Source organism: Ambystoma mexicanum, chromosome 1p (assembly GCF_040938575.1).
Source record: "Ambystoma mexicanum isolate Mex_15411 chromosome 1p, UKY_AmexF1_1, whole genome shotgun sequence".
Lineage (NCBI taxonomy): Eukaryota > Metazoa > Chordata > Amphibia > Caudata > Ambystomatidae > Ambystoma > Ambystoma mexicanum.
The window spans coordinates 381,216,012-381,239,229 of NC_090921.1; the positions used below are offsets into that span (position 1 = coordinate 381,216,012).

The window sequence follows — 23,218 nt, forward strand, 5'->3', positions numbered from 1 at the left end:
GGTAGAGTACCAGTGGCTCAGAAACTGCTTGAGCCGCCCAGTAATATCTTTCCAGATTGGGGAGTGCAAGGCAACCCTTAGCCACCGGTAGCGTGAGAGATGTGTATGCCACCCTCGCTGGTTTACCCGCCCAGACCAAGTCTAGCACAAGACTCCCCACAGTCCCCAGGAAGCAACGCGGCAACAGGATTGGTATATTAGAAAACAGATCTAGAATTTTGGGAATAAGTACCATTTTCACCAGTGATGCCCTCCTCCATCTATTCACTTTTTCCTGCAATGTTTTTAGTCAGTTTTTCGTAATTGACTCTGAAAATATCTTGGTAGTTCAGGGCGGTCTATGTAAGCTTCAACGGAATGCATCCTTGAAGGTTGTTGGCGATTGATTAGGATCTCTGGTATTGCAAAATGTGAGGCCGGTGGCTCATTCTTCTCACTCGACAAACTGACCTCTACTTTTGTCGAGCTAGGCAGTTTTCCGACTCCTTACTCTCATCCTTTCCTGTAGCTCCCACAATTCACTTGGGGTGTTTTATTGGACAGTCCTTTAAGAAGTGCCCCAATTGTCCGCAGTACAAACATAACTGTTGTTGCCTTCTCTTGTCTCTTTCGGCTTTTGTTAACGGTGGTCGTATGCCTCCAATTTGCATTGGCTCTGTGGTATTCTCTGACGTGCGCGGAGTAGCATCCTTGGTTCGTAGATACACGGCCAGTGTGTCGGATTTGGACCGATCCGCTTTCCGATCTTGTAGTCTATCTAATTGCACCACCAGATTGATAAATTCTCTCCAGTCTCTAGGTGGGTCAACTACCTGAGCCAAGATGTCCTTTAATTCCCCTCAAAGGCCTCGGTGAAACAATGTGGTTCTCTTGTCTTCAGGCCAAGGTTGCTATGTATGTTAGTAAGTCCTGAGCTTGTTCATGGGTGTGTCGTGCAAAGAGCTTTTCCATTTCCCTTTGGAAGCCCCCAAAGTCACGTAGTAACGGATCATCATAGCTCACAAGCGGCACTGACCAATCCGCTGCACTACCGCTTAGATATGACAAAATAAATGCTACTCGTGCCTGATAGTGAGGGAATGCAGCCGGTCCGCAGAGAAAATGAAGGCGAAATTGATTCATGAATGCTGCATACTTTCTTGGATCTCCTGAAAACATTTCTGGCGGTGCTAACACTATTGTTCCGGGTAAATTGATTTGCACTGGAGCGGTAGACAACGTGGTTGACTGTGCCAGCGAAGTTGTCCCGGGTAATGGAGCTTGCCCGGCCTGTGATTGCAGTAGTTGCCTGCTGAATTCTTCAGTGCGATCCTTGGTGACGACAAGATCCCTTTGCAGGGTATTAGTCTCTTGCCTAGTCGAATGCACTTCGGCGCGCAATTGTCCTAATAACTGGGCCAGTTGGTCCATTTCTGAAGTCTCCATGGCGCCCAGGTGGATTTGGTTAGGAGGCGTCACGTTCTGTTACGCTCACATGGTATCCACAGGGACGCCCGTATGCCCTGGTTGCCGGATTCCCCCCGGATGTGCTCAATTCGGTGTCTTTTATGGCAGGTAGGCCTGAAAACACAGGAGGACTGGACTTGGGCACAGATTTCGTTTCCTCCCACCAGCCCCTTGGACTCGACCTGATGGCCCCCTCCTCACCTTGTTATGATGTCTGGCGTGCTCTCCGTCCTGCTTTCTCTCCGTCCTGCTTTCTACGCAGGGGCGCATAGTTTTCTGTGGGTTGAAGCGACCAAGTTAATTTCACTGGTGCCAACCCATTCAAGTGTCTTTAAGGCAGTAAGTTCGATTATAGCAGTCTCTGAAGGCCTTTGCTTTTCTTTCGTGCCATTAATATCTTTCGCCGATTGTTCCCCCCCCTTAGGTGTCCAGAGGTTCGCTGGGTGCGCTGCTTGGGTCAGGCTCCTGCCGGGATTTATGGACGCGGAGCATATGAAGAAAGGTAGGTTCAGCGCGAAGTGCGGCGCGCTAAGGTCTTTTTGGGCTGACCTGTATTCTTTATTCCTTTTCAGGGCGCAATGGTCTTTCTGGGCGTGCAGTGATTTCCGGAGCGGAACCGGCCAAGATATGCCCAGCCAGGTGAGGAGGTTATGGTTACTGCTGTGATTGCCGTGAATAACCTGTTTAACGTTGTCCCCTTCTCTCTCTCTCCCCTCCAGGTGCTTCGTTCCGGTGCGTGCGTGATGTCCTGAAGATGCTGCCAACGGGATGGAAGACCGCAAGCAGCCGGAATCGAAGGATGGAAAGCTGCAGGTAAGCTGAGGCTGCTAATGATGTTCTTTTGTCTCCTCTGCGGGTCCGCGATTCCAGGAACGCCGGGTGCTGGTCTCTGAACACGATGAGCGTCACGCTGCTGGCTGCAGAATAACGCGAAGCACGTTCTTTAACTTGGGTGTGGTTTATATAGTCTACCTCTGTAAAGTAGTCCAGGTAAAGTAGTCCAGGCTACCACACCCTAAAACACTGCACCGCACAGTCTGGTTATTAGGGACTAGACTGTGTGGGTGTCTCCATGTTGGCTGCAGGCTTCCACACAAAAAGTAGTCCCCTCAAGTCCCATTCCAAATATGAGCCTGGAGCCAAAGGCGACAGGACTGACTCCAGGAGAGTCCCTGGTGATAATGTAAGGCCCATGTGGCCCCAAATGAACCCTGAGTCCTAACCCTACCTAGCATGTGACCATGCCACTGGGGTTCTGGGTCACAGGTCGTGACACCTACCTCCATAACTGGAGCAACAAGAGACTAGAGACGCTTGTTGTTTGTTCTATTACCAACATTGGTGTCCTTGTGCCTTCGGGGTAGGTTAACTGGATTCTGGGATTGTGCTTTGGATTGTGCTTCAAGGAACTATCAGGCGTCCTTGTGCCGTCGGGTCAGGTCCTTGAACTGCTGAACCTGGACTTCAGGAATGGACCTTATCGCCTTCTGGTAAGACTCTTTTCAGCGATTCTTTCTGTTTAGGTTTAGACTTGTTCCATTTTCATTCATAGGGTATTCTTGTACTTGATCAGAATCTTGGGGACAGCAACCATCCATACCCACCTCCTGTACCAAACCGCTGGGTCTACAACTCAGGTTCCCTACATTCCCTATTGTTTAGCTGTGGTTGCCACGATTCTTCAGTGATATCGATTTGTCCTTTCTTGCTTTTCCCGTTGATGCCTCGTGGGTGTGGGTGTGGGTCTCCTTTTCCAACTATTGAACCTTTCTGTCCGTTAGATTTACACAGCAGAGAGGTAGAATTGTAGGACGAATTCTGCACCGACTTCCGGCTCCATTGTTCAGCGCTCCTGCCACACTAGTCACAGTATTGGCGGTGAGTCCTAACAAGAACATTGGATGAGGCAGCATTTGCGCCACCAAAAATTGAGGGGTTAAATTACGCTGGTCAGCCTATGTAGGTGATTTTTTGCTTCTAGATCATACTCCTAGAGGTCAACACCTGATAAGGGCATTTAATGGATATATTGTATTAAATGGGCTGAAAATTAATGCAAAGAAAACCTATCGGCTATACGTGGTTCTTGAACCACAGGAACCTAGTGATTAGGACTTCCATGAAGTACTTAGGGTTTCCTATCTTTGACAATACAAAAAAATGCTACTATCGTCAGCATCTACAGGGGAAAGGTTGCAAGCAAATTTGCAGGATTTGTGCATAAAATAATCGAAGGAAGAAGCTGTCCCTGTATCAAGCAAAGTGCAGAGTGCGCTGTTAAGGTTTGGGAAAAAGAGTTGGAAGACCCACTAACAGAGATGGTGAATCATGACGTAATAGAACCAATTGAAAGCGCAGAATGGGCATCACCTACAATGCTTACAAATAAAGTAATGGAAGGACAAGAATGTGTGTGGACCTGCATGGTTTGAATTAGTTTGAGGATGCTGATTGCCATCCATTGCCCAACCTACCAGAGATGCTGGCTTTATTATTAGAGGTATAAAGGGAGGCATGGTATCACAAGTATGGCACCGACACAAAAGGTACAATTTGTAAAACCTTTATTGAAGTTTCAATGGGGTTGGAGAAACTCCTACTTGCCCTATAAGATGGGAGTAGTTTCAACCATCAAATAATAAATAAAAGTCCTAGTAGAGTCTGTCAATTCAAAATGGCCTATACTAACAAAACCTAATGCCTGCCCTATATCTTGCACAAAAAAAGTGTGAAAAGGAGAATTAGTGTTCAAATATAAAGACTAAATGTGGCTGAGTCAACTCTCCTCCCCACATTGGACAGCACAGAGTAAAGCGGTCCCTGTAGGCAAGATGACATTCTGGCTCAGGCTCTTAACACAAAGGCAGTTCAAGACGTGGATCGAGACCCACCTGGCCTTCCACGGTAAAACTTGCTTTCCAATTTCTAAAACACAGTTTACCAACAGTTCACGTCCGTCCCCCTCTATCGGGCTCAGACCTCTTAAAGTAGTTCACATCGGTCTCCCTCAACTGGGCTCGGACCTCTCAAAGCAAAAGTTCATGTCAGTCTCCCTCAATCGGGCTCAGACCTCTCAAAGCAAAAGAAAACACTTTTGAATTCACTTAATTCACTTCCTTTAGGGGTTCCCTTGCCCATACTTATTACACCTTAAGTTTCCTTCTGCTGGGCTCGGATCTTTTCGTGATGTAAAAGACTTTTGAATGTGCATGGGTTTTTTCTAAAGACCTCCGCAGGACCACTTCGACATTCCAGCTTTCAATTCACACGCCTATGTTATTTGCCCCAGTGATTCCTGGTCAGGGTAATTTACTGTATTCTGCACCAAAGTTCAACGTTCACCTTTTTAAGTCTTCCTTTTTCACTGGGTCAATGTCAATCACCTCGCTTTTACAGTTCATTCACTTTATCGCTACAGGTTTTTTCACCTTTCACGGAGACTCAAGTGGGCTACTTCCTTTCGCCGGACCACTCAGTTACTCAGTATTGCTGAATTTACAGCTATCGTTACTTCAAGGTTCATTCGCAGGTCTACCTTTCATCGTGTCTCATCCACGCCCGTGCAGCCTTCAATTAGGTGATATTATGTTGCCAAGTCAATCTTTCTTTAGCACACACCGATCTCTTACTTTGCATGCCAACTCACTGGCTGTGTGCATATACGAGTCAAGGTTAGTACCAAGGCTTGACCTCGCCTCCTCAACTCTGCCGTTCACCCGTGAGGGTCTCTGGCATCCTTGAAACACAATGCAGCCTTTTTTGTTTAGAAATCAGCCTTCTCCACATATATTTCGCTGCCTTTTGGAGGCAACAACCTCCTGCAGGAAACTCCTGGTGTTCTCTGCCCATGGCTCTCATCTCTCGGTCTGTTGCTCTGCTCCAGTAGGTTTGCCTTCGCCCCGAAGGTTCTGCTCTTACTCGTGTTCTACCTTGCTCAGAGTGTGTCGCTATGTTTTGCCTTTTAACCATGTGAGGAGAGCTAATTGATATCAGATGTATGCACTTAAGAGTCAATTGCCTGATCCAATTAGCGGGACATGTCAAATGCGATGTGTAAGAGTTCGTATTATTACTCAGTCATCCTCTTCCTCGGCCCAGTGTTTGTGTGTAAATGGGGGAGGGGGAGTTGGGACACCAGAGAATCCTACGTAATAGGAGGGATCATGGGTGAGGGAAAGGGAGGAATACCAAGTCTCGCCACCGGCTGCCTCACTCCCACTCCCCGATGACCCCTCACCCAGGTGATCCTCCTGCACTGGTCCACCCCCAGGGTCTGGATCCAAAAGGTGATAGCCGTGCCCTGGCCACCAGAGGGATCCCCGGGGACTAGCAGGCAAGACACCATTTGGTTTCTCACAGAGGCAAACATTTTAAATACACTGGACATGACGAGAGCATATCAACAGGTCAAACTACATGAAGAGTCTAATTCATTAACAGCATTTACAACATTGTATGATCTGTTCCAATATAAGAGGATGCCTTTTGGCCTAGACATTGTTCATCATTTTCTGGAACACTGACAAAGCAATTTGTTAAGGGGAATTCCAAGATAACATATTAGTATATGGTCGGTCGAAGGAGGAACATGATTTGGCACTGCAAGATATTTTAGAGGTATTAGAGAAGTGGAACGCCACTGAGGTTTGAGAAGTATAATTTCAGTGTTTACGCAGTAAAGTATTTAGGACATAACATATCTGGGGATGGTACAAAACCGAAAGCGGATCATGTGGATGCTGTACAGAAAGCACCCAGAGCAATGATGAACAATTGTGCTTGTTTTTAGATTTAGTGGAAATTTAGGCACGATTCATAGGTTCATTTACATATAAAACAGAAGCATTGCGGAGGCTTTTGAGGAAGAATGAGATATACATGTGGCCGGAGGTTAAGGAGACACATTTTCAGGGCATTAACAAGGAGATAGGTCAGGCAAGACCAAGAACATTAAAGGGATTTGAGTGTGGGAAGGAGTGTATGTCGAGCGTTGATTCAAGAAATTATGGTTTGTGCGCGACTTTCACAGAGGGAAAAGGGGCAACTCAGGGTAGTGGCATATGCATTACGCACCTGGTTAGAGTTGGAAAGAGAGGTTTAGTAATTGAAAGGAAAACTCTTGCCTGTACATGGGCTGTGGAGCATTTCAAAAGGATCCAATGGAGGAACAAGTTTCTCAATCAGGAATGACCATAAACCACTGGCCAACGTCTGTCACCAGGTGCCGTAAGGAATTTGAGAGCAAGGTTGGTGACAAATTAAGTCTTATTCAAGACGGATTATATCCCAGGAAGAAGCAATACTGGGGCCGATTGCCTTTCTAGATTGCTGTTGACAATAAGGGAATAAAGAGTTGATTCCGAGAGTGAGGTTGTGCGGATGGGAGATGTGGAGGAATGTTTTGCAGAAATTGACTGGTTTGGAGAAAGTGCTATTTCAGGAGATGAATGGAAAAGGCTGACAGACAGAGACGAGATCCACCTCTACCCTGTGCCCCTTCTCACTTCTGCTCTTTCCAACTCTTTGCCCCTTACCACTGGAACCGCCTTCCTCTCTTCATCTTCTCTACTTCTTCCTTCACTTACTTTCGTACCTCCCTAAAATCCTATCTTTCATTCACCTCCTTAAGTCCTTTGCTTCCTCTCTTACTTCTATTAGTACTCTCTCCCACACCTTTTCCTACTTCCCTTCTCTCTTCCTCTCCTTTCTCTCCACTTTCTCCTTCCTTATGTCCAGTACACTTCTAATCTTCTTCTCTTCCTTCCTTCTCCCTATTCCCTCTGCCTGCCTTACTTATACTCTCACCTTTCCTCTCGCTCACTATCTCTCCTCTCTTCTTGAACCCTCCCTTCTCTTCTTCCCCTTCCATAATTTAAATTGTTTTTTGTACTGCTTTCTGGTTTAATTCAAATTGTTTTGTAATGCTTGCTGTATATTGTTGGTTCCTCTTGTAAAGCATTTGATTAAAACGCTATATAAATTCAATAAAATGCAAATACAAAATACAAATAAGAAAAGCAAAAGAATATTGCATGCAAGGTTGGCTTGCAGAGAACTACTTGGGGATTTAAGTGTCATGTGGAAGGTGTCTGAGGAGATTAGTGTACAGGATGAATGTGTGATGAGAGGTGAATTATTGGTTCCACCTACATTTCTGAGAATTAATCTAATAAGCCGGCACATCTCAGTATAAGTGGAACGGGGAGATTGGGAACCGATTTTTGGTGGCCTGGAATTGACATGGAAAACAGTGTTGAAGCAGGTATTTTGTGTCAAAGGAGTGATAAAGCTCAGAGCCTGCCTGAAGGAGCACAGAAGAGGATTGTGACTAACATTACGGGTCTGTACCAAGTGCTGCAGGTAGACTGCAGATATCCTCTGTGTGTAATGGACGATTATTCAAAATGCCAATTGTACAACCCATAAGGGAGATGAACACGAGAACAGTGATCAAATGCTTGGAGAAGATTTTTGCGAGCAACGATGTGCAGCGGGATTTCGTTTCAGATAAGTGTGCAGTTCAAATCTCGGGAGAATATTTTTCTGACAGATCACAACATAAGACACTGTTGTACATCTTTATATCATCCAAAAAGTAATGATATGATAGTAAGATTCAACCAGAGAATTAAAGAATTGATGCAAATGTGCATGCAGAATGAATAGAACTTAAAGAAAGAGCCAACTGGTTTTCTGTTTTCATATCGAACCACGCTTCACCAATTGACAAACGTGTTGCCTTTTGAACTGAGGCAAGGGCAGTTACCATGCTCTCCGAGTCCAAACTTTATGTGCAAGGTGGGCAGAGAATTCAAGTGAGATAACTCAACCCCTGTTCTTTTTCTCTCCACCCTCCTTCTCCTCCCAAACTCTGTTCAGTTTTTGCTGACTGGTTCACCGCCAGAGCCTTACAGGTCGCTGGCTCCCCCGTCAGTCTTTTGCACTTGCCTCCTGGCTGCTGCACCATGTGCAGCACTACTGCACCTTCAGCCTACGCTCCATGAGCAGAGCAACGTCTCTGCACTTAACCCAGTGCCTTGCTGAACTGGAAGAGCTTGTTCCCCTTCCTCGCACCTCTGTCTGTACGCATCCATGAAATGAATGTACTAGGACTAGCAAGCTTGTTTGTCCTGTCCCCCCCCCCCATTTTTTTGTCCCCCCCACCCTATTATGGTCATAACTAACACCTCATGCACTTGCACTAGGAGAAATGCCGTCAGGCCTAGAATGCTAGTTTTTTTCTGTTAGATCATTCGGAAACTTCAAGGCCTAAGAATGTTTACTATATCCCCTTGCTCCCTTCCTGACTTGAAGCACTTTGAAGAAAACCTGTGTATAAGCGCTGTATAATAAACAATTACAACCAGGGAAGCCTTAGAAAGCAGATTGAGAGAAAAACAAATCCTGCATAAGGGTTACACAGAGCATATTGTGCTAAGGATCATGACTTCATGGAAGCATAGATGGTACATGTAAAATTGCCTGAAAGGAGGGTGAAAGGAATGTCAAGATTTTTGAGTCCAAGGAGAGTGATGGTGTGCAGAGGGAGTTGCGTATTCTTAGGAAACAGAGAAAGGTGGACCACAGATCGAATTGAACCATGAAAGTGGATGGTGAAGGATTAGAGCAGAGCAGCAAGTGGTTACTTGGCAGGACATAGTTCGTGATGGTGTCGGAGAGGAAGGTGCAGCACAGAGGTACCACAAACAAATAAAACAAGAGAGCCGAGGAGTATGCCAAATTGAGAGTGTGGAACAAAGAGTTTGTGAGACACAGTGCATGTGTATGGAGAGAGAACCTGCAATTAAATACAAAGGTTATGTAATATACTAAGGAGTTATAAAGTTTGGAATGTTAACTTTAAAATGAGGGGAGGGAGATGTGTGTATGATGAACGTTCGGTGTGAGAACAACAGTCGGCAGAGAGCAGAGTTAAAGTGAATGTGCGGCTAACGCTCGTCTCTCTCCCGGCCACCTTTTTATTAATAGATATAATAGACCTGGCTCTAAGCCTAATAGGTACACGTACCTAGCTTTACTGTTATGAGGAATGGGTGGGCGAATTAAGGAAGGTGAGAAGCCATGTATCCGTTTGTTTATTCTGTCTGTCTTGTGGTACCAATAAATTAAGTGGTGTAAAAGTTTGAAAACAAACAAAATTATATAAAAGAATAATACTTACTGTTTCTCGTGTGTCCACTCCACAATTTCTCACGCATTGAATTAAGAACCTTGAGTGTTCTTCCCCTAAAAAGTAGAAGAATATACGTAAGCCAAAGTTCCTGATTCTATTGAACCGTTTGTAATTCCAGAATGATCTGGGCTAGTTGCAACATTTTATTTTACATAGCTCAAGCATTTGTCTGTGCTTTGGTTTGCAATTGAAATACTTTTGTTTATTAATGTATTATGTTATGTCAAGCGGTAATATGCAGCTTTGAAACCACATTACAGGTTGTCACATTAAACCATTTAAACATTCAGCCAGGCTAGAGGCCAAGAGCCAGCGATTTCCATTTTATAGATGATGTTCGTCGTTTTTTTGTAACCCCCTCATCAAACCGAGTCCCGCCTCTAAATCTCCTTCCACTTCCCAATCGCCCTCACATATTGGAGGAGCAACCAGCACTGCTTGTCCTCTGTCCCTTTCTGTATTTGCAGTTAATCAGATAGTCCCCTCATGTCTACCCCAATACCGGTTATTCTGGCTTTCAGCAACTGCCTCTGCATGCTGAACTTTTCAAAGACCATCAAATAGTGTTCCACAGTCTCTGGTCTGCCACACTCACAGTTCTCTGATGCGGCTCTGCCCACCTTAAACATCCAGCCTTGCAACCATGCATGTCCTACTCTTGACCTGCGTACATCTCAGCATTCCACCGACAACGTTTGCACTGAACCTTCCTTTGTGATGTATAAAAGTGCCTCCCTTTCCTACTTACATCCCATCTATTTTGTAACTCATCCCTAATGCTCCCTTTCACCATCACCTGTTCCTCATCCACACTTCGGGAGATCTCTATATCCACAACTTCCCTTTTTGTGGCTTCATACACAGCCCTGTCCACCAACTTGTTTCTTAATATCCCACAATCGATGGGTATCCAGGCCAAATCAATCACTATTCCTCCCACTGTGCATCTAACTGCTACCAAATATGCAGAACAATATATTTTCTATTAACCTTCCCTTCCTTAAAAGCTTGCAAGACACTTAGTGAATTTACAAATACCACAAGTTTTACCATGCGTTTCTCTGTTGCTCTAATAACATATTTACTGCCATTAATTCCACTGTACATATGGAAACATTATCAGAGAGACTTGCAATCTTATGTTCTTCTTCCTCCTTTATGTAGTAGGTCATACCCACTTTGATTCTTTCTGCATCCCATGACCCATCTGAGGGTTCGAAATTGAGATTCAATGAGCAGGAGCTAAAACCAGCTCCTTGGTGTCACGCATCACCCAGTAAGCAGGAGCTACTGCGGGGTGGACCAGGAACTACCAGAGATGCTCCTTTAACTTTGTGTCCATTTTGTATGAACCATTGTTTAAATGTGCATTAGGGGTGTTCTAAATTTTCTTTATTAACATTCTCAAATACTCAAAAGGTAATGTCACATGTATATGTTTGGAGTGCACCAGTTGGCCCTAAGAGCCAAAAGTAGCTCCTGGTTGCTGTCGGTTTCAAGCTAACCAGGTTTTACTGTGCTAGAACTAGGCGCTAAATAGCTCCCGGCTCCCCTCAATTTTGAACCCTGCATCTGTTCACACATGTGCACCTTCACCCCCCAACCTCCACATACCTTATCACCAATTTTCACCCCCCTCTGTCTCCATTCTTTTCACCACCATCTTTGCCAATTCCATACACATTTTTGGTTTGTTCATCTTCCATAAAGGCAACATCACTGTCAACATTCCCCACCATCCTTAGTGCATCCACCTCCAAATGTCTCACCAATCTATCCGCATGAAACCCAACCCCCAGCTTCTACCTTAATATTCATGCATCCAATAAACAGCTAGGCACTTCTTCACTTGGTGCCATTCACTAAAAGAGTGACATTTCAACCATTTGTCTTTTTTATGTTTCTGCTCTTTGACAATCACGGGTTTAAAATGCTATATAAACAATGCAATATTTAACATGCAGTTCCTTCCTTCTTAGATCCAGGGTCAACAGCCCTGCCACCGTCTGTAGGGCTCAATTAGGCGATTACCTCACTGTGCTCGTCACAACCCTTCGTGCTCTTGCCTGGATTCTGTCCAGCTTACCAAGTTGAGTTTTACTGTAGCTAGTCTGTAGTTGAACCTCCTACTTCAACACACTTCAAATTATTCCAATATACTGCAGTCTCATACTCTTGACTCCTCCACCCCACCTCCTGACCCGACACTGCCCCCCACATAAACACCCTTTTACAAATTTTCCAATTCAAACAAGCGTCCAGAAATACTCCAAGTATCTAAATTCCGTCACTTGTGCCATCACACTCCCTCTAAATCCAAGTGCAATGCTTACTTAAATGTTCCTACCATAAAGCATACAAACTGTTTTGGTACTATGATATGACATTTATAACGCGCCTGTACACATGTGTTTCTAGGCGCGACAAGGCAAGGGAGGAAAGAGAAAGGGAGGACGAGACAGCGATCTTACGATTCATTCAGCGCAAGGTGCGAGGATGGAGTGCAAAGGTGAGGGAAGGGGAAGTGCAATCAGGACAGCAGTGTTCTGGGTAAGTGCAGCCAGGGCAGCGAGACTCTGGGTAAGTGCCAAGGTACAGTTGAGGTTACAGTTACAGCCCCTAAGTGCGTGGTAGGCCCAGAGGCAGTGCAGGGGGAACTGATCATGGTGGGCCCGATAACCTGTGAGACTCAGGGGGTAGTCAGGCGACCAGTTGGCGCAGCAGGCAGGTAGATCAGCAGGGGAGGGAGAGAGAGAAAGCAGAGTAGAAAAAGCAGGCCTTGAGCTGCTTCCAATCTTCAGGTGATCCAGCTCAAGTTTGAGAGGTGCAGGGAGGCCGGTCCAGAGGGAGGCACCTGCAGAGGAGAGGGATCTATCCCCCACTCTCTGCCTGGAGAAGCATCTAACCATCAGAGAGTTGGAGGTAGCTGACCGAAGGGCTTGAGAAGGAAGGTATTCTGGAAGAGCGTTGGATGTAGTGAGGGCCCCGGCCCCAGAAAGCCTTGTGGACCCCAGAGAGTCTTAAACTTGATATTTGCTGCCACCAGTAGCCAGTGGAGAGATTTTGGGGCTGGAGAGCTACTGTCCCTGGGCTGGAGGTCAAGGATATGTCTTGCAGTCCTGTTCTGAATTAGTTGCATAGGGCGGAGAATGAAAGAGGACAGATTGAAAGAGAGGCTGTTGCAGTAGTCCAGCCTAGAAAGAACCAGGGCTACGTGGACAGTGAGCTTCTGGGTGAAAGTAAGAAAATAAAGAATACCTCTGAGGAGGTGCAGCTGGTAGTGGGATATCTTGGTAAAGTCTAATCTGAAGCGAGAAGGAGAGAGAGTGGAGTCGAAGATGACACCTAGGTTGATTGCCTCACAGGAAGGCGAAGGAAGAGGGACCAAGGAGGGTGGCCAGAGCGAGAGAGGGAAAGCGGGAACAGGGGTCGTGATGAGAAGGATCACAGTCTTACTGGCATTAAGGCAGAGATCATTGGAGGTGTACCAATTCTGAATTGTGGATAGTCAGGAATGAGAGAGGGAGAAGAGAGGGCTGAGGGAAGCCTGATAGAGAGCAGAGTGTCATCTACATAACAATGAAGATAAGAGGAGATGGTAGACATTAGGTGGGCCAAAGGGGCCAGGTAGACATTGAAGAGCCAGGGTGAGAGGTTAGAGACCTGGGGAACACCACATTTGGAGAGAGTGGTGGCGGAGAGAAAGGACCTGAGTTGGACTTGGGTGGGTCGAGCCAGGAGGAAGGTGGTCAGCCGCGCCAGCCCCGATCCGCGATGCCCGGGTTCTCACAGAGTCAGTTGATCAGGATGACGTGATTGACGGTATCAAATGCAGAGAGGTCAAGGAGAATGAGGACAGAAGGAAGGCTGGAGTCAAGAATAGCGAGCAGGTCTTCACAGGTGTTCAGGAGAGCAGTTTCCGTGCCTCTGGATGCTCCAAAGCCAGACTGATGGTCATGGAGGCAGCCAGCAGATTCAGTGTGGATAGTAAGCTGGGAAATAGCCAGCTTTTCCAGGAGTTTGCCCAGAAATAACAGATATCGGTGATAGTTTGCCGGACAGATAGACATTTTAAAACCCCCATTTCACACACATTTCATCCAATGTGGTTTGCAATTTCTCTTGGATCACCCCAACTCCTGTTTCTCACCCATATTTTACACCATCATCAGCCTAGACCCCAACCTTGCATCCACTCTCCTGGATCTTTCTTACGAGACCATCCACGGCTGTATTAAAAAGGACAGGACTAACAACACTGCCCTGTGGCCTCCCATTCTCCTTTTGAAATTCCTGGTTTAATGTATCCATTACGTGCACTCAAAATTACCTAAGTTCCAAAAAAGTCCTTCATCCAAGAAAACAATTTCCCTTCAACGCCTCCCCTCCCACAATCTGTAGAGCAGCCCTCTTCTCCACACCATATTGTATGCCTTCTCCATGTCTATGAAGATTGCTCCCACCATTTTCCTGCAGCTCAGGGCCTCTTCAATGTCTATCGTCAGAGCAATCACTGCGTCCATGATTGACCTATGTTTCCTAAACCCATGCTGGAACATGTTCAGTTTTTATTCCAACTCCAGTAAGAAAACCAATGTTTCACACACCATTTTCTCCATTACACTACATAGTACAGACGTGAGAGCTATGGGTCAATAGCCTATTTCTCTGCTTTCAATACTGGGAGGATGATTGCTCTCTTCCAACTATGTGCCAACATCCCACCGCTGCAAACCATATTATAAAGACGCAACACTACTTCCAAACAGCTATTCAGAAAATTCTGTAGGAATATATAGTGCACTCCATCCTCTCTCGGGCTGGATTCCCCAAGTCTCTTCATGGTTTTCGCATTCAGTTAGTTCATGCCTCCACATTGTCCAATATTCCTGCTTGCTCATTCATGAAATTTGTAATTTCTTGTCTAGCTTCCAGGGAATAATTACTCGTGCTGTGAAAGCACTGGTCCTATCCCCCCTGAATGGTCATCCTCTCTTGTGCCCCTGAAGTGTCCTACTTGGGGATGCATGCTTCATCAATGATCTACACAAATACAACCACATCATCCTGGCCCTCATGGACTTCCACTGCTTGCACAAATCGCCTTCAAGCCTCGCTGCATCCTCTATAAGGCAGTTGCCCTCAAGTCACCCAACTACCTCGCAGAGAAACTCTGGAGGACAGCACACCACCAGTAGCCAGGAAAAATGCATACCTGAAATCCGCTGTTGCAAAAAGGAACAGACCAGAAAACAAGCCTTCTCTACCGACGCCCCACGACTATGAAACCTCCTCTCGGTCAGCATCAGGCTTGCCTCAACGCTCCGACAATTCCGAAAAGAACTCAAGACTCACCTCTTCAAGAAGTCTCACCCCAGCCGTCACGTAACCCCCGCACCACCTCATTCACTAGACACTGACTTTCCTTCTCCACCCCACCACCCTGTACAACTGTACCCCCTCGACTGTGCCCATCTGAATCCTACCCCCGCTGTATATCTGTTCTTTTACCTCTGAAAATCACTCCATTGTGCATCTGTATTGTTGTATACCTCTGTAAAGCGCTCTGTTGCTTCTCGAAGCTAGGTCTGCGCTCAATAAATACCATCATAAATACTTGCAAATGTTCTCCCAAAGCATTTGCTTTACTGTAGTCATCCACCATGCCACACCTCTGTACATGAATGATCACATTAAGTACTTTCCTTTTTGCCAGACACGTCATGCTTAAAATTTTGCCCACACCTTTGTCATGCTTGTGTCTCCACTAAGAGTACTCCAGTATTTCCTCCGAGTGCTCCAGATAAGATTTCGATGTGGGGTTATTTTACTGCCTATTTTTGAAAGTTGTGAGCAAAATTATATTTTAGGGAGTAAAAATAAAGTCACTTTCCCAATGGGAGTATTTTATAAGCGAGTAAAAATATTTTCTTTACTGCAAAACAAAAATATTTGCAACATTTCTTTGTACCTAGTTATTCATGCAGATTAAAAGATATATTTTAACATCCGGCTCAGACAGTAATAATAATAATAGTTTCTTTCCATGGCACATCATGCCCTCCTGTGTGCGGGAGCAGGGGCACAAGTTCCGATATCCGTTTCCAATTTTTTTTGGCAGTATTTTTACTCCCCGTTTTTTTTTTTTTAGAGTATTTGCCTATTTTTAGCGAGTAAAAGTATCTGATACACCCCTTATATGTAGGGCCATTTCCCCCAATATTCTCTTTTATGTGACCCGAGACACACTTGATTTCATATATTCCACATCCCCCATGCTCTTAGCTTTCAGAGCTTTCCTCTGCTTGCTTTTCCTGTCTCTTGAAGCCACTGAACATTCTGATGAACTAGCCCATTTCCTCACAAGGCCGGTTTTTAGAGGCCCATTTGTTAATGTTTTTTGTTTTTACATATTTCACGGCAAATGTAGATGGTGGAGGGTTGGGTTTAAGTATTTATACGGTGGAGGTTGAGGGGGGGGGTGTCTCCCCCACAGTTTCACTGCAGTAAGAGGTGTATCAAAATAAAAAATAAATAAAATAAATAAAAAAATCAAATAAATGGGCCTCAGGCAAATAGCTGTGACGAAACATCATAGAACCGTTTTTTCCAAACCAGAGCCCGTTCTTCCACTACTCTCTGAAATAGGTTTACTAATGACCGATTCAACTTCTTTACTGTTGAAGACAAGTTAGACCTCCGCTCATCATCTTCACTTTCATCCAACATTCTACCAACTCTCTCACCAAACTTCACCCAGTCAATTTTTCTGAAATTATAATCCTGAAGGGCCAGAGGGTGTCCCTTTTACTAACCTGGCATTCACTGTTCTATAGCCCCATTGTAACTCCCCATTTCCCTGTTGATCCTCAGCTTCCATAAGCATTTATGGACCAAATTTGCTGAAACCTACAATAAATCAAGGCAGGACCCCTTTCCTGTATTTACATCCATCCTTGTGTACTCTTTAGGTTAAATGTATTTATATAGCGCAACGTCACCAAGGGAGTTGGTCCCCAGGCGCTCTGGCAGATCTGCAAAACAAGAAGGCGGGTGGGGTTCGGGAGGAGAGGGAATAGAAAAGTGGGAGGTGGTGTGCTGTTGGCGGCTTCAGTTCGGTATACACAGCGCGCTGAGCTTTGGTGTAAGAATTAGATTGTGCCGAGACCTCGTGTGCTGTTGGTGCCATTTATGTGTTGTTGGTTTGTTGTTGATGCGGTATGGTAAAGTGTGTGCGGTTTGTTGGCCGAGAGTTGGTTGTGTGAATTTCTGGGTGAGTTAGGTATGGAGAGATTTTAAGTTAGCGTTAGTGGGGCGAAAATCCTGGTAGTGGTACATCTGGTTTGATTTAATTGTATTACTATGGGTGGCATTAGTCGCTACTATCCTTTCTTGACAGTCTGACTGTTATAGGTGTTAGCGCGGCACACGCCCTGCTGTATTCTAATGAACTTTGTATAATATGGTTGGTGGGAGCAGGAGTTGGTGGCCCCTATTCCTTGCTATCTAAGTGAAATAGGTCTGTTGGAGCTTGGTTGTGTTACAGTGCCCGGATGCTATCGATGAGTCGGCAAAGTGCTTCCGTCTTGGTCTGCCTATGTATTCAGTCTTTAGTGTCCGCCTCTCATGGCCATCTCTCATTATGTGGTTTGATATGTCGTGGAGAGTCTTCCTTAGATTCTGTTTGTAGCTGATTGCTTGGTGCGATCCGGAAGCTGCGTGTGTCCGTGTGGGTGGTTTTCTAGTTACGCAGTGAAAAGCCAGGATTTGAGCAGTTTCCTGAATAGTAGGTGGTTTCTTGTGTACTGTACGTTCTTTGGTAAGTCGTTCCAAGTTTACAGTGCCTGGTGAGAGAAAGGATCCTCATATTCTTTTGTTGTAGGGTTTCGGTTCGAGGCGGATGTCGTCGCTTGATCTCAGCATTCTTGTTGGTTGATGTAGATGTAATTTGTCTCTCAGGAATTCTGTGCCTTAGTTGTGTATTGCTCTGTGCGTGATGCACATTGATTTGAATTTTATTCAATGTTTTATTGGTAGCCAATGTAGTATTTTTAGTGCAGGTGTGATGTGCTCTCTTCAGGGTAGTTTGAGAAGCAGTCTGGCTGCCGCATTTTGTATGCGTTGTAGTTTTTTTTAAGTAGTCATTCAGGCATACCCAGGTATAGGCTATTGGCGTAATCTACTCTGGACGTGACAAAAGCGATGATGGTAAGTGTTTTGTTGGCGAATGACAGGAACGGTAGGATCCTTTCTGCTACTCGCAAGAAAAGAAGAATTTATTGAGTAGAGCGTTAACTTGTGGCTCTAGAGTGAGATTGTAAAAAACCTGGGGGTCCTGATGGACAACAATCAATGATGGTGCTGGGGGTGTACAGAGTTTTCTTGACCAAGGGATGTAGGTGTTTTCTCTGTTATTCGTGATGTTCATTATCTCTGTTTTGCCTGGGTTCGTTTGGAGGTGGTTCGAGTTCATCCAGTTGAATACATCACGAAGGCAGTTCTCTAGTGTTGCGTTTTCTTCTTGGGTGTCTTGTATTTTGAAGATTATTTGTGTGTTGGCGACATAGTTGTAGCAGGTGAGCTGTGTCCTTTGATGATTTTGATTAATAGAGATAGTAAATGTTGAATAATAGCGGGGAGAAGGAGGATCCTTGTGGTACTCCGCATGTGGTGTCTCTTGGGTTGGACTTGAAAGGTTTCATCCATATAGTTTCCGTTCTATTTGTTAGGAAGGATTTGATCCATAGTAGGGCGGTGTCTGTTATTCCCAGTCCTTCTAATCTCATTATGAGGATGTCGTGGTTGACTGTGTCGAATACTGCAGGTAGGTCTAGAAGTATCAAGACAGTACTGATGTCTGAGCCTGCATTTGCTTTTAGGTCGTCCCCTATTGAGAGGAGAGCCAATTCCGTTCCTCTCATGGGTCTGAAGCCAACTTGTGCCCAGTCTAGTAGGCCGTGCTCTTCCATGAATTCCTGGGTTGTTTTGTATGTGTACGTTTCGAGCAGTATGTACTGGATGTTGGAGATGGGTCTGTAGTTGGAGAGGTCCTCCATGTTTCCAGCTGTATCTTTGAGTAGCGGCCTGATGTACACAGATTTGAAAGAGTGTGGCACTTTACCTGTTGAGATTGAAAGGTTGAGGACTTTCCTGTGGTATTCCATGGGAGTTCCTTGCTTGAGAATTGATTTGTATATGTCCGGGGGGAAACGAGGACCGATTTGTTGTTTTCATTTACCAGTTTGACAAAAGTCTCCACTGATCTCTCGGGGAAGCTTTGTAGTTTGTTTGGATGATCCTCGTGAGGATAGGTGGGGTCTGTAGTTTGATCGCGTGGTCTGCTTTGTATGGTTTGTTGGAGATTTTGTTTTTGAAGTGGTCTGCTAGGTCACTGCATAGTTTCATCAATGGTGTTGGCGTGTTGTTGCAGCCCGGTGGATTTTTTATTTCATTTATGATTTTGAAGAATTCTTTTTGGGCGTTTGGTGCTTTGAAGATTCAGTTGTCGTAGTGTTTCCTCTTCGCTTTTTGTATTTCCTTTTCAGTTTATTTGCAGTGTTTTTGATCCTCCATTCTAGTTCTAGTTTTCGTTCTTTTCTTTTTCATGGCGCTGAGTAGTGGGGTGAACCATTTTGCCATTGTTCTTTGACGTGAAGGAATGAAGGGTTTTTCTTTAGCAATGTCGTGTATAGTTATTAAGATCCAGGTGTGGGGTAGGGCTACTTTTTTGTCCAGGTCAGCTTCTTCCACAATTGTTGCTTGTGGTTTGCTGAGTTCCAGAAGTTTAGTTAGGTTGGAGTTTTATATGGTTCTCAAGTTACTTTTCATGGTGATCGATGGTTTGTCTTGTTGCTTGTTTAGTGGAGTATCCCATAGTTATTACGAATGGAATGTTGAGGTGGTCGCTCTGGAGTATTTGGATTGTGGGGGTGCCGTGGTAATGAGTTATTTATTGGCCCCGCCGATTGGGTTGCTCCTTTGACTAATTGTTGTAGATCCATTGCTGCTAGTTGGGCGGTTAAAGATTTTTGTGTAGTTGTGGTTTCTTCATCGAACCAGATGTTGAAATCTCAGAGGATGATCAGAGGATTCTGCTGGATGGCTAGGATGGTGATTGCTTTCGTGAAGGCGTCTACGAAGGTTTCATCGTAGGTTGATGATCTGTATATCAGTATGAATTTTAGGTTTGTTTTGGGGTTTACTGATAGGTGAAATCGATGTTTAGTGGGTCTTCCAGTTTGATAGCGAGGCGTTCCTCATGGATGATTGCCCGTATCCCCTCTTTTGGTTTTTCTGTTTGCTTTTGCCGCATTTGAAATTTCCAGGCAGGCAGTTGGTGATCTTGTAGTTGTCGTCTATCCACGTTTCAGTTGCAAATAGGATGTCGATACCTCCGTCTCATAGGAAGTCGTATATTTCGGTTGAATGTTTGAACATTGACCTTGCGTTGATTAAATTACAGTGGATTTTTTTGGTGTGGTTTATTTTAGTGGTTGTTCCTCGTTTTGGTTTGTAGTTGTTTCGTCGTGGTGCTTCTGTATTGATGTTGATTGGATGAAGAACAGCAACGGCTATTTCTTCATTGAAGCGTTCAACTAGATTGACAGCATGGGTTGTTCTGGGTTACTGAGATCCAAAAACGTGAAATTAGGCGCTGGACAGTTGTTCCTTAGTATCCAATGAGTATTAATTTCCACACACGTTAGGTGTTTGCAACATTTGTTTGTATATTTTTCCTTCAGTAATTCACACATTGGTTGTCACTCTTGTGACCAACATATTCTTTGCTAAAACTTCATATGTGGTACAGAGTATGTGATATACTTTTATTCCTTTAGTGCCCCTCTGGTCTGATGATTTCCAGACCCATGAATCTGGCGTCCTCCTTTCTCTCCACTTGGTGTTGTTCCTGCCAGTGTTGTGCCAGGGGAAATTTGGCATCCTGTGACTTCAGTGATCCTAGATGTTCACAAATTCCTATTCGCAGTTCCCTGATCGTACTGCCTATATACATGAGTTTGCATACACACATTATTACATATATAACATACTTGGTTTTGCAATTCACAAAGTCTGTTATATTATGTTTGAGGTTGTCTCGGAAGATTAATGTTTTGGTGTCCTGAGCAAATGCACATAGAGCATGTGCCACATTTGTAAAAACCTTTTGGTTTTGCTGCTGTTAGCCAGTTACCCCTTCTTGGTTCCTCCGTTCTCATATATGATGGGCTCAATAATTTCTTTAATGTTGGTGCTCTGCTGCAAGCCACGAGTGGTTTGTCCGTTATCCATGTTCTTAAGTCCTCATCGATTTGGAGTAGGTCCCAGTGTTTGGCTAGAATCTTCTGGATCTTGTGGCTCTCTTGTTGATATTGCGCGACATATCTTAATTTGTTGTCAATGCTCTTGGTCCGATCTTTTGGCTAAATTCTTCCTTGATGTGTGTTCAGCTTTCTTGATGGCCGTTATGGGCTCTTGCCAGTAACCTCTTTACGTGAAGCGCTCTCTGAGTAGTTCACACTCCGCTGCGAATGCGGTCTCATTGTTACAGTTCCTTCTCAGGACAGGCGTTCAGCTGTTGGGTGGTCTAGGACTCAGTTAAGGAGGTAGCGATGGGTTCTCAGGGGTGTAGGTGTCAGGGTGGTGGGACTTGGTTTCACTGATGTGGACGATAGATATTGGCGCACTGCGCTTAATGCTTCAATTGGGACCTGGGTGGCCAGAGGGCCGTGTTTCAAACGGTCTCGGAGGTATCTCGAATAGCTGGATTCGAGGCGCCCTAATAACTAGAGCAAGGTCTAGTTTTCAGAGGACAGTCATACAACACCCAGATCCGAGGCAACCGGAAAGCGGGAGAGGCCTAAACCTCAGACAGTGGGGGAAGAGAGTGGGACGTCTAGGTTTAAGGTGGGTAGGTTCGTAATACTAGAGATTGACGCACTTTCGAATTCAAAGCACTATCACAGTGTGGACCTTTCTGGATGTAAATCAAGTTAATCTCAAGGTCTGTTATCGGGTTAACTAGTGTGCGACGCAGGCTAGCAACCACAATGCTATCGCAGTATGTAGCAGGCTAGCCATTGCAAAGCTATCACAGTGTGCAGAGGGTTTAGCAATTGCAGTGTTATCACAGTGTGGAGCAGTCTAGCCATTAAGATACTATCGCAGTGCGGTGCAGGCTAGCAATCACAATAAAATCGCAGTGTGGACCCTTCTAGTACTATCACAGTGTGGAGCAGGCTAGCAATCACAGTGCCATCACCTTGTGGGCCCCGCCAGATGTGAATCAGGTCAATCTTAACAGATTCCCCAGTGTGCGACTTAGGCTAGTAATCACAGACTATGGTAACGTTGAGCAGGCTAGCAATTGTAATACTATCGGGGTGAGGTGCAGGCTAGCGATCACAGTACCATGAAAGTGTGGACCCTTATAGGTGTGAGTCGGGTTGATCTCAACAAGTTGAGTACAAGACTAAACACAGACTTGAGGGTCCTGTATAGTGGGAGAGAGGACCACGCCTAACAATGCAACTGAGTACAAGACTAAACACGGCTAGATTTGGGAGTCCTGTATAGTGGGAGAGAGGCCTACGACTAACAATGCATTTGAGTACAAGAGTAAACACAGCTAGATTTGAGAGTCCTGTATAATGGGAGAGAGGCCTATACCTAACAATGCAATTGAGTACAAGACTAAACACCGCTAGATTTGAGAGTCCTGTGCAGTAGGGGTGAGGGAGGCAGAGGGCAGTACTCACAGTATTGTGCAGGTGAAGGTAAGTTGTTAAGTCGCTGGGCTTCTGGGGTAGAGTGATTGCTCTACTTCCCACCCTGAACACTCCTACCGTACTAATAGCTGCTGGTTGACGGCTGGCCACTGGCTTCCCCTGCGGACACCTTTAGACACTTTCTGGAGCCGCCTCTTGTGGGAGCTGCCTTTTGCCTTGGGGCCCTTCGCAGCAGGGGCTGCACGGGCAGAGGGCTGCCCTGGGAAGGTCCGTTATACCCAGGTAGAAGCACCAATCAAAGTTGGAGGGCGGGAGGGAGGCGGGCAGGTTGGGAGGATGGACATGGGGAGCCAGGGACAATCGCTGCGCACAGGGTGCAGGGGGTACCAACAGGCCCAAAACAGAATATTACCGTGAGGCAGGACCTGGATCTATGGTGCGCTCACCTCAGAGACACCGTCACAATGCAGTAAATGCGGTGGTGCAGGCCCTACGGCCTCGCTGGACTCAGCTGCAGATCAGCCAATCAGGGCTGATTAGTTCAAAAATTCAAGTCCACAGTTTTCTGCCAGTATGTTACTGACCGAATATGACACTAGTGGAACTCCTAATTTCCAGGATCCCGATTCGGTAGAATAGTAACCCCAACCCAGCGTCTCCTGGACTCAGGGAGACCTTTTTCCCTAACACCCTTCGGTCTGATTTGGATAAAGAGAAAGATTAGTGGTTAAAGGAAAAAAGCAATCATACCATCATAGTATGCACCAAGCTGAATAGAAGAATAGGAGAACTTTAGAATCTGAATAGTGATATGACACAGCAGAATAAAAGGAATGCAATAAGGATATTA

The 23,218-nt window shown here is 45.3% G+C and overlaps 1 protein-coding gene across 2 annotated transcripts in view; it reads right to left on the reverse strand.

The window, feature by feature from the left end:
- Positions 1-23,218, reverse strand: part of RFXANK (regulatory factor X associated ankyrin containing protein) — a 276,320-nt gene that overhangs the window by 244,990 nt on the left and 8,112 nt on the right. For both annotated transcript variants that reach the window (XM_069649120.1, XM_069649121.1), the window contains exon 2: positions 9,629-9,693. In XM_069649120.1, coding sequence (XP_069505221.1) covers positions 9,629-9,665 — 37 coding nt within the window. In that variant the 5' untranslated portion in view covers positions 9,666-9,693. The remainder of the gene's footprint in view (positions 1-9,628; positions 9,694-23,218) is intronic.